This window comes from Cebidichthys violaceus, unplaced genomic scaffold (genome assembly GCF_023349555.1).
Source record: "Cebidichthys violaceus isolate CVI_PGR_0920_01 unplaced genomic scaffold, fCebVio1.0.p SCAF_10, whole genome shotgun sequence".
NCBI lineage: Eukaryota > Metazoa > Chordata > Actinopteri > Perciformes > Stichaeidae > Cebidichthys > Cebidichthys violaceus.
Window position 1 is genome coordinate 7,025,572 of NW_027176263.1, and position 12,361 is coordinate 7,037,932.

Below are 12,361 nucleotides of genomic sequence, written 5' to 3' on the forward strand. Positions count from 1 at the left end.
CCCCCTGAGGTTATTTTGTGATTTGTGATATTGGGCTATGTAAATAAAATTGACTTGACTACCTCAATAAATACATCCAGTCTTGAAATTAAGTTTTGCAGAAGGAAATGAGAAAAGGAACAGTGGTTGAGGTTACAAATTGCAATTTCCTTTTTTTCCAATTTCCAACAAAAACGACTCTTAATTTCAGGGGCAGAATAATGCGAGTGCCACCATGGTGCTTTGACTCTGATAGAGAAAACTTTATGGAATGACTTCAGTGTTGCATAAACTGCAGCAAGTCAAGACTTTATATTTAGACCAAAGTCTGCTAATACACACAAGTGATTTATCCCTGTCTTACTGAGCTGGTCATTCAATGCACTTTTTGTGCTATTTATGAAAATAGCAAGATTTTTAAGATACAATTAAGTTTGGCAGTGCTATTAAAATTGGCAGCCTGTGGTTTGATTATACTCTTTATGAATTTTATATATTTTTCTGTTAAAACGTTTGTAGAATTCAATCTAAGAATCAAGCTTTAGGGAAGGAAACTAATTGTTCTTGAGCTCAGACACAATATGTCTTCACACACCATTTTGACTAAGATGCGGTCTTGTATTGACAAAATGTCACATTAAATACTGTGTTGGTAATGTGTCTGTTGGTATAGATGATTATGTGTAAAAACATACAGTACAGAGGTTTATTTTTTGTAATTGTTGTGTCCTCCCACCACTGGTCTTTCCAGTGCAGGTTCCAGGTCATGTCCTGCACATTATAGTCAGATCCAGGACAGAAACTCAATCCTAGACTGAATCAGGAATTTATCCTCGAAAAATAAGCTGAACATCTACAGTATATTGTCCAGTAAAAGTCCATATTTGGGGGAAAATGTTGCAATAATGATAGACACCAGTTGAGCGAGAGAAGATCCATTTTGTGTTGAGCCTGACATTTGTGCATCAAAGTAATTGGTCCTGTTGTAGTAATCCAGCTCGTCGTCTGAGTTGTCGGCGTTGCTGCGGCGGTAGGCAGAGGCGTACCATTTATCAGCTGATAATGCCACTGCTGCCCCTGCTGCTGCTGCTGCTGCCACCCTCACTGGGGAGGACCGCCCTGCCGCCCTGTAGCGAGAGCGGGGCCCCCCGTAGGCGCCTGCTCCTCGGTAACTCCCCGCTGTGGAGCTCCGGGAGTGGGAACCTCGAGAGGATCCCCGGGACCCTCCACGACCGCCCTTGGACAGCACCGGCTCACAAAGGAAAGCAGAAAGCAGCAGGCAAGTCCAGCATGTCGCGAGCACCTGGTTCATTCCTGACATCTGGGCAGGAAGAATACACAATGAGCACATTATAGACCTACCTGTGGTGGTTTCACTGCACATGGAGAAATTATCCATTTATCTTGAGTATGCTTTATAACAAAGACTTGTCTTTTGATTTTGGGTGGCAGAACATTTCCACAAACAGCTGCGACCTGCTTTCCATATTCACTAATCAGTTTTGTATAAAATTCAGAAACATCATGCACCCTAAACTGGTGTGACATAATATGATCTCAACAGCACTCGGATTACTAAATGTGACATCTTGTATAGCGTTCAGTATATTGCTGTTTTAGTAAAGACACATTTCTATGTTGCAGATTGCCCCTCTCCGTTAAAGTAGGTCAGTTTAAAAATAAATATGCTCACATTGCTGTTATAGCTTTCAGCATATACATGAAGTAACATTCCTTGTATGGATGATTATGTAAAAAGGCAAACGATGGCATGCTTGTTTATTAACCCTAACAGGCCATTGTCGTTATTATTGAGTTCTAACGGAATCGTGGCAGTCGTCTTTCATTATTTCACGTACGTTGATATCAATAAAACGTTTTGAAAATGCATTCATACATGATGTTCATTTCACGGTATTCTCATAAATTAGCCTTTACGCTACTAGAGTAGCCTGCAGGAATTACACCACAGTTTGAAAATAAATGAATTGTATTCGTATACACCCACGTCCACGTTAACCAGTGCTGGTTGCTGCTTACCTTATTTTTGTGGTTTTATCCTTGCTTATGTTTTGGCTCTCGGAGGATGAAAGATGAAAAGGGATTGTCACGGACGATGCAGGCTCGTTCATGTAGATGACTGCGAGAACGCGCAGCGAATTCACACAGGCACATCTAGAGCGCATCAAATACTGTGGTGCTGTTAGAGTCATTAGCTTCATATAATCATATTCTGGGTTAAAAACCTTTGATATTACTTTGTTATGTACTGACTGATGTATTTCTCCGTCTCCTTTAATCAAGTTATCAGGTTAACTATAAAATGTTGCTAACGGTGCTATGTTTGATTTCTCTCGGACATTGCAAAGAAAGGGCCAGCTGTTGATGACCATAATCAATAACTTAATAGCATTCTCACCTATAGCATTCTCATATTTTGTGGTTAACACCTAGTTTACCAAATATGTTTATTTGTTCATTCCATCAACATGTTTGAATAGTTTTTAAATGATGTATGATATATATCTTTAACACTTTACCAGATATTCTAACATAAGGCTATTGAAATAATCTTATAATAATATATACAATTATTCAATTTTACAAGGATGTATATTAGACACATAAATAATATGTAATAAATATTATCTGAATTATTTACCCTGGTGTAAACATTAAAAAACAATAAAATGTTATAGTAACGCATATGAACAAAGCATTTTATATTTAAATTCAATAAAAGTGAAGAAGAAATTACATCTGGCTCTGCTCTCTGTAGACACTGATAACCATGCAGAGCTTTAAGACAAATGAAAGGTAAACATCTCTTCTGAGAGCTTATGAAGAACTGAAAATGAATGATGATGATCATGATGATGGTGATTATGACTCTTAAAGCTACTGTGGAAGAGTGCAGTCTTGTCACTATTTGTATTATGTATTTGTTTATGTTTCCTTTTTAATTTGATTTACTTTATTTTCAATTATCTTAATTTTGTTATTGCGTTATATAATTCAAGTTATCTTTCCCATTGAATGTGTCTTGTTTGTTAAGAAATGTTTATTGTAGTTATGGTACATAAATTAATTATCTTCAATTAAAAAAACTAATCAAAACAAAAAATACTCCGCGGACACCAGGTGGCGGTAACGCGTGTTTGTTAAACATGATCGTGAGAAAACACCAACAAAGAAGAAGCAAACCGAAGGAGTTTCCGGCGATATTGAAGCGGAGCAAGTCCACTGACCATAACCTGCCGTTCTCACTGTCATGGCTTTCCTCTGCAGAAGTGCGGCTTCACTTCTGAAGTCCTCGAGAGCAGCTCCGTCTGCCCTGTCTGCTGTCCGCCACTACAGCCCAGGTGTGTGTTTAACAACATGTCCGTGGTCGTGTTGCATGAACAAGTGTCCCCGTTACAATGTCAAGCCTGCGTCACTGAATGTGAACGTGCGACGCCTGTGAAGCACACTGCTCGCTGGTTAAGTTTGTTATTGTATTCGTCTTTGTTTACTAGTGTTGACTTTGCACTTCAGAACGTTTCAAGATCATTTGTTATCATGTTGCTGACACGAGGATCGTTACCGTGTAAAGCGAAATTCCACCCAAAAATTTATTTTACAGTGTCTGTAACTTTGCACAGCTCAGATACATTTAGTGAATTTTAGCATGTTTAATATGATTTATTCATGGCTTGCAGACATAGAAAAAAATTCTACGGGATAACGCGAAAACGCTAATTTCTAACGTCGTCCCAAGATGTCAAAAGATAAAATACATCAAACTAAATAATAATATCCCGAAATCCAAAATTATTTCATAAATATTAATAAAATACGAAACCAAACTGAACCACCTACATATAACCAGGACATATGGTTGGCGGCTGATATAAAATTAAAAAATGTTATTACAAAGCAAATCCTGGAGCTGCTCCACAGCAGTCAGATGTGAGCAGAGATGGACTGATTTACAGCTTTAAGACCTTATGAGGGATAAGGGAGACTTATTGTCATCCATCCGTATACACCGTAGTCCAGTTCATAGAGGAGCAAAGAAGCAGTAGCAGTTAGTAGGTCCCTGAGGATATATACATAGTAAGGTAAAGGTTATGGGGACCAGTACAGAGGTAGGCCATAAAGTGACTAGTGCAGTCTTTTACGATCCTGAAGGTCGTGTTTGTGCAGCGTGGGGTCCGGGGATAATTAGTTTTTCCATTAACGACAGCTATTTACACTATTTTTCAAGCAATTTGATAATAAAATGCTTAAAGTTCTGTACATCATCTTGGAAAAACATGATAGTTGCCAAGGAAAAAAAACTTGCGCTGTAAAGCCTATACGTCCTATTTTGCACCGAACTGTCTTCAAAATTCATAAGCCATAATGCAACAAATGCTGAGGTTGAGTTATGTTTCTCTTCTGCCACCTAAAAAGAGGAAATAATTGTCTAATGTTACAAATTACATAATACACATATTATGTACCTATACCTATTTTTGTTATACTATGATGCTACTGACGTCTGTGATTCGATATGTACGCTGTCAAAAATAATACCCCAGAGTGAAGTCTGTTTTTCAGGTGGATTTTCTCTTAAAGGCATAAAAGCTATGCGAGCACCAGCCATGACTCTTGGTTCTGTAACTTGGCTCCTCAAGGCGTATCAGCGGCTGACAGGGTCTCTCTTAGGCCTTGACACAAGACTGTTAGAGTTGATCCTTCACCATTTCTTACATGATTAACCAAGAATCACACCACTCTAGTGATCCATCACCTGGTTGAACGTCTACACTGCTCGTGTCAACTCAACAGATCAGTGACACATTGTGCATTGGAATATATGCAGGGCTTGAAAATCCTGAAATTGTATTAAATTTAAATTCTTCAATAAAAGGCCCTAAAGGTATTAGAAATGCTTTATTTTACAAGCTTGCCTTTGGCAGTAATGTTAGTTATAATGTGTGGTTGGCACTACTGCTAGCTACAGTAGCTAGGAGGCTCATTGTCTCATAATGGTCAAGTGTTGCATTATTGTTCTATACTGCTGGGAAGTACTGAAAAACAGTAATATAATATTAATTGATTTAAGGCCATATTGTCCCTACTGGTTTTCCATCAGTGTTTCCAGCATAACTATGCAACAGGTATTAATTCTTCTTAATTCAATGCTCAGAAACGTTTTAAACCCAATCATTACCATAACCATCAGTGTTATTTCTTGATGCAGGTGGTCAGTATGAGTATATTTTGGTGGAAAAGCGGGGTGAGAAGAGTGATGTGGGTTTCATCCAGTTGAACCGGCCCAAGGCTCTCAACGCGCTGTGTGACGGGCTGATGAGGGAGGTGGGACAGGCCCTGGATGTCTTTGAAGCTGACGGCGATGTCGGAGCGATCGTCATCACCGGCAGTGAAAAGGCCTTTGCTGGTGAGAGAACGGAGTGTGTTTTCTGGGTTTGTTTACAATGATATATCAGTAGTGAGCTCAACTTTTGTGTGCTTTTTTCAGCGGGAGCGGACATTAAAGAGATGCAGAATCGAACTTTCCAGGAGTGTTATGGTGGAAACTTCCTGGCTCATTGGAATAGAGTGTCCACAGTGAGGAAGCCCGTGATTGCCGCTGTCAATGGATTTGCTGTGAGTGTCTTTTTTAAAGTTCATTTATATCATTTATCTTTTTAATTTTGAGTGATAGTGGGATTTCCAACAGATAACGGAAAACATTCTGCAAACATCACATTAACATTACAATAAAAACCCTTTGAAGCAAGAAAAGAATGAATTAAGAAAACTGTGTATCCAGTGTTTTCTCAGTTGAGGATGCACCAAATATAAATGGGGTATGAATCGATGCAGAGTGAGACGAGTCACTGTTTCATCCTATATGTTGTGTTGTTTCAGCTCGGTGGAGGCTGTGAGCTGGCGATGATGTGTGACATCATCTACGCTGGAGAGAAGGCGCAGTTCGGCCAACCAGAGATCCTGTTGGGAACCATTCCTGGTAAAGCTTCATTAGTATCCGCTTTCCTTCCTGTTCAGACTTGACTTCCTTATACCAAGGTTGCCAGATTCTTGCTTTGGAGTTCATGGTGTCCGTCTACCTGCAGGGGCGGGTGGCACCCAGCGGCTGACCCGTGCGGTGGGCAAATCCCTGGCTATGGAGATGGTACTCACAGGAGACCGGATTAATGCACAAAATGCCAAGCAATCAGGTAACGACAGTGTTTGAAAGTACATTTACTTGTATAAGTATCGCACTGAACTACAATTTTGAGGCACTTATGCTTGACTTGAGTATTTCCCTTATATGCTACGTTGTACTTCATCGCCGCTACAGTTGAGAGGGAACTGTTGTACTTTTTATGCCACTACATGTATTTGTCTGGTGTAATTACTAGTTGCTTTGCAGATTAAGATTTTATATAAAAACATATATGATAAGCTTATAATATACAATGCATTGTTAAAGATGATACTTGTTTGCCCTGTGACTTGTTAAGTCTACTTGGGGACCCTGTCAGGTTCTACATGTCTGAGTCCTAGCAGTTCCACCAAAAAGACATTTCCCTTGTAAACATCTCGGATGGTTTAATTTATATACAGTACATTAAGTGAATTTTGCTGATAATGCTGTCGTACTTAAGGATTCTGAGTTACGGACTTTTGCTTGTAACCTCGAGTATTTTTAGATTGTTGTATTGTTAATTTTACTTTAAGTAAAGGTTCTGAATGCTTCTTCCACCACCGGGAAACAGAGATGCTAAACATGTTATTATAGACATGCACTTGACTAAAGATGGGATATTGGCTTCTTAGGGCCTCTGTCCTCATAGGGCCTTTTTCTGAGGGCCAGCGTCTTTTTTCCAATTGTTCCCAATGAAGAGAGAGCGTCCACTTAGAGAAAAAGGAACTGCACCCAGCATCTTTTTTCTGAGGGTTAGGTTAGGGTTTGTTTTAGCCATGTCTGTCCATCCAAAACTTTGTATTTTGGACACACACTATCATGACAAAAAAACGAAACGCCCATTTGGGGGAGCAGATGGGCCGGACACACACTGAATGTTGCTTGTGAGTGTTGTGACTTTATTACTGTATGCAGATTTAGTGGTGACAAGCTGATCTATACAACGTATGAAGCAGACATTCTCTGTTTGATGCTCATGGTGAAAAATCTATGTAAAACAAATGGATAGTAGCCCAAATAGATAATACAAAGCAAAGAAGCGGTGCTAGTCTACCATACAACGGTGGTTATTGTGGTGATATGTTGTCAAGATATTGTAGAAACATTTAAAAACACAGGCCCTTACATTAGACTCTACCCGTGTGTGTTCCTAATAAACTTCATATGTTTATTATACTTAATTCTGTAGCTTTTTCCATTTCTCAGGTTTGGTGAGTAAAATTTACCCGGTGGACCAGTTGGTGTCTGAAGCCGTTAAATGTGGCGAGAAAATTGCTGCCAACTCCAAACTGGTCTCTGTTATGGCTAAAGAGGCTGTTAATGCAGGTGTGTTCATTTTGTTTCTACTAATATGTTGAATATCCTTAAACCTAAAACTGAATACATTTGAATCCAGTTTGACTTGTTTCCTCTGTGCGATTGCAGCTTTTGAACTGACTTTGGCTGAGGGCAATCGTTTGGAAAAGCGCTTATTCCACTCTACCTTTGCTACAGTGAGTAGAAGAGCCCAACTGGAAGGGAGTGACAGGGGGTTGACTCTGAGTTTTGACAGTCCAGTCATGATGTGTGTGTCTGGTTTTCCCCGCAGGATGATCGTAAAGAAGGCATGAGCGCATTTGTTGAGAAGAGGAAGGCCAGTTTCCAGGATAATTAGAAAAGAGAAGACCAGGAGCTCGACAAAGAACGCCAAATTCCCGTTATCAGCGGGTCATTTCCTCATCTGCAATAAGTTGAATGATGCATAAAAAAACAACTTGATTGTAGTGGAACAAAGATGTTTGTATCAGGAATTGGCACTGAGTGATTGCAGTGAAGCTCTACCTGCTGAAGTTTGATATCAAATGCATTTGCAGTCTGAATGATCACCCTAGCTAAAGAAAATGGCATTGCTGAATCTCAATCAATCAAAATGTATTTGTATAGCACATTTTAAAATACAACAAAGGTTGCCCAAAGTGCGGCACATACAGTAGATAAGCAGTCATACAAACAAAGACTGGATTAATAACAGTAAGTGACATTAAATTCAAAAGACAAAAACGGATGCAAATCATACAAAAGTGCCATGTTGGGATCAAAGATGATAGGCCAGGGACAAGAAATAGGTTTTTAAATGACTTTTAAACATTGGTAAGGTGGATGACAACCTAATATGAAGGGGAAGGTTGTTCCAGAGCTTAGGGGCAGCAACAGAGAAGGACCGGTCAGCCCGGGTTGTGCCTCTTAAATATGAATAACACACATAAATATGAAATGAGTAACACATTCAAGTTTGTTTTTTTTAAACTTGAATCCATCTTGGATTACTTTTGTCTTGTGTCCACTGAGCTCACTTTCTGTTTTTAAAGATTGTTAGCTTCTTGCATGGTCAATGTTTAAAAGCACTCTCTTTGAGGTTTGTCCCCAGTTACTTCAAGCAAACCTGGACCCCTTCTAGAGAAGGAAAGGCCTGCAGTATTTCTAAACTCCCTTTATTTCCCAATTTTTTTAGAAAAGCACCTTCTTCAAAAACTGAAACTGCACAGGGTGTTTGATTGGGACCCATTCTAGCCTCCATGTACATGCTGTCACTAGATTATCAGTAGCTTTTTTTTTTTGTTTAGATATACTTTTTTGCATTTTACCCCTTTTTATTGATGGATGGTGTAGAATGGAACCAGGCGAAATACATAGTATGTGTAGAAACCACTTGGAATACCTGGACATGCATGGCATGTCAAGAAAAAGTCAAAGAAAACTTTTATAATAGGATGGCAAAAACGTTTTAGAAAAAGTATTATAGTATGTTGAAAAAAAATCATAGTATAGTCCAGATTGTAGCTGTTGCTGGCTAAAAAAAAAAAAAAAAACGTGATTTATTCTCTGAATAACAATTTGCATTTATTACTTCAACTGGAACAGCTACAACAGGCTTTCCCAAAAAGAAATTACATTTTTTGACTTTTTATCAAATACTATGATAACATTTTTATGACACACTAACATTTTTAGAGCTGCAAAGACTGACTAATTGATAAGTCAATCGACATTAAAATAAAATCCAAGTATTAATCGTTAAAGTAAGTTTTCATGCTTAACCGACAGGAAATCCTGTTTCATATCATTAAAGTTAACGTCTTTGGTCGTTGGAATGACAAAAGAAGACATTTAAAGACATCACCTTGAACTTTGATATTTTCTGACATTTGACTTATTTACATTTTCATGGCACTTTAGTATGACTTTTTTAAAGATATACTATATTATCTTTTTATGGCATACTAAATGATATGATATGTGATGGCATACTATACCATCACAATGTTTATGGCATACTAAATGAGGACTTATGACACGTATTGGTGCACTACACTAATACACATACTGTATTATTAACTTCATTAAATACTATACAATGACATTCTGATGGCCTTTTTGTTTGACATACTATATTTTACTTTTCATAGAATACTAAAATGACAAATATTTAGGGAATACTATACTTTGACATTTTCATTACACTATATTGTTTTTTTATTCAAGTTTTTTTTTTAAATATATTATTTTAATGGAAGCAGCATTGAAGACATTGGAATCTTCCTTTCCACACATTTCTAATATTAGGTGATACAAATAATTGCATATAATCCACATTGTCACTCAGAAATGTCCTGGTTTCAGAGGCTATTTCTAACATCTCTTGAAAAAAAAAAACATTTCAGTAAATACTGTCAGCTACACATCTGAAACTGGGAAAACCTGACTCAAGTTACAAGTATATTCCGTTCACCCAGCATTCAATCGGTGTGTAAGCCTACTTCACATCACTAGATGGGGCTCTTCTTCTGTTACTCAAAGGCACAGAAACTGGACAGAGGATGGATTCAGTGGGACTGAGTGTTGTAGACTCATACCTGGTAGTAGGTTGGTAACTGTAATGTAAACACCTGAGCTCCAGGGCATTGCTCTCTTCCTCTACAACATTCAAGTGAACATAATTGGTGTTGAATAAAAGCAGGGGTAGCAGGGCTGAAATCCCATGACTTTGCGGATGTGATGTCTTAAATGGGGGCGGGACAGTCTTCAAACAGGAAGTACCCCTTGTGAAGCCCTATGGTGGAGCCCACTCAAAGGGCAATGACAAAAGACAAAATGAATGTTAAATCTGTCACAAATAAATCAATTTAGCCTACCTGATTGTTATCAAATGATGTGTTTGATTTGCATCAAATGATGCAATAACATTGTGAAAATGTATTAAACGCAATCACTTGTCATCCCACGTCAGGACATGGTTCTAAAGTGGGACAGTCATACATACTATGTTCAATTTAGAAAATATACATGAAGAAAAAATAAATATAATTTAGTGTTTGTAGCTGTAATGCAGCAACTGCATTTGTTTTGCGATCAAATTCAAAATCATGTCATGATTGGTCAGTTAGCCTACTGCTTAACCAAAAGCTATCTAGATAAGTCAAAGCAATAGCTTATATAATCACACTGACATCAAACATAACATGGCTTATTTGTTTACCAGATACTTGTGTGCCTAAATAATAATATAAATAGATTTCTAAATGCAGTATATTCGCCTATAAAAAAGCTGACCTTACAAATGTTACATTTATGACTTCCTTACATGTCTATTATGCTGCTGCCTAAAATCTGATATATTTGTAATAAATTATTGTAAATAGTATGTCTATGTGGTTTCTATGTAGGTATATAGTTTGACATTCCGCATGTGAACATACTACATTTTTTTTTTGGTTTTCTGATGAATGCAGTTGTTGGCTTAATAAACAAAAAGTGCCATATGGGTATGTATATTTATGCACAAGTGTTTTAGCCGATACATTGGCTTTGTACAAATTAAGGTAGGCTTTCCTAAAAACTATAGTGACCCAGATTAAAGTCTGAGCTGTCTTTTTGAAAATCTGAAATGATTTGACACAAGGAAAACTAATACGTGACAATTTCCTTTTGAATTCAATATCTGATAATCGTCTTCCGGTTTAAACACATTGGCGATTTCAATTTGATATATGCCTGATAGGTCTACATTATCCACCCAATGCAGATGAGCACTACATTTGGTGAAACTTATAAGTGTAAAGTGACAGTTATAAGGTCAGGTTATTAAAACTGGATAGGTCTACAAAAAAAAAAAGATAACTTGTGAAAATATATTCATACCCAATTAACTTGTGATTTCTTTACTTAAAATAATAATAGTCCCAAAATGTGTCACTGTGCAGGTTTTTGCATCAAATATCCAAAAGGCTCAAATTTAAGATCTTATAACAATGGTCTTTTAACAAAATGTCGGTGAAGATGATTATTTCAGTAAAATGATACTTCTATAATTATTTTGAGGAAATATTCATATAGTGCCAATACTTTTAGCAGCAAAGAAAACACCTTAACCAATACTCATGTCTCAATGTAGATAGGCTAAGAATAGCCTTACAGTCACGTATATTGACAAAAAAAATATTCAGCAACACATAGAACGATGATTTTGACTTGAAAAAAAAACAAAAAAAAAACCAGAACAAATTTGGTTAGCGAGCGCTTTCTTATGCCGCTCCAATCATCCCAAGGCACCTTTTTTCTCTCTGATCTTCACACGGCAGCGCCTCATATATTCACAAGGCCATGGCCTAATTGATTCTTATTTTCATTCAATATTCCCCTGGAGCTTGCTTTCTTGTCAGCCCCCTGGAACCAAACTTTTAAAAGGAGAAGAAAAAAAACTCGTCTTCTCACTCCGCGGGGAAGCACAAAAGTCTGCAGAGAGGGCCCGAAAAGAAGCTCCTCTTTGAGACTACCGAAAGGTCAAAATAATAAATGTAGACTCAATTGAGGCTCTCCACACTGATAAAGGGGGCAAAACGTTACATTTTGGCAGTGCAGACCCTCATAGCGTGATAAACTCATTTAAAGCAGCCGGAATAAAGAGAGAGCAGCATGGTTCCAGAGAGGGAGAAAGGGGCTTTCATGCTGGCAGACAGGCCTGGCTCCTGCATGGGCCTTTTCTCCGGTTTTGCAACGTCTCTTCTCTCTGATATTCTTAAACTGCACCGCCTCTGTGCCACTCAGTCATGGTGGATTTAACATTGTGTTTTTTACATCCAAATCATTTTGATATTGTTATTGATCTATGCATGTAGACTACCAATGTGAGCAAAACGTGATTTCGAATCATCTACATATATA

General features: G+C 37.9%; 2 protein-coding genes across 2 annotated transcripts; one reads left to right on the plus strand and one right to left on the minus strand.

The window, feature by feature from the left end:
* Window positions 1-52: 52 nt before the first annotated feature.
* On the minus strand, window positions 53-2,149 carry sprn (shadow of prion protein). Its single transcript, XM_068723300.1, has 2 exons — window positions 2,020-2,149; window positions 53-1,300 (listed from the first exon to the last, which is right to left on the minus strand). Exon 2 carries the CDS (start codon window positions 1,298-1,300, stop codon window positions 833-835), a length of 468 nt encoding a protein of 155 aa, XP_068579401.1. The 5' UTR covers window positions 2,020-2,149; the 3' UTR covers window positions 53-832.
* Window positions 2,150-3,176: 1,027 nt separating this feature from the next.
* Window positions 3,177-9,560, plus strand: echs1 (enoyl CoA hydratase, short chain, 1, mitochondrial). The gene is made up of 8 exons (XM_068723290.1): window positions 3,177-3,341; window positions 5,207-5,404; window positions 5,486-5,613; window positions 5,878-5,977; window positions 6,084-6,188; window positions 7,367-7,486; window positions 7,586-7,653; window positions 7,749-9,560. The coding sequence occupies exons 1-8, from the start codon at window positions 3,251-3,253 to the stop codon at window positions 7,812-7,814; spliced, it is 876 nt and encodes a 291-aa protein (XP_068579391.1). The 5' UTR covers window positions 3,177-3,250; the 3' UTR covers window positions 7,815-9,560.
* Window positions 9,561-12,361: the final 2,801 nt, after the last annotated feature.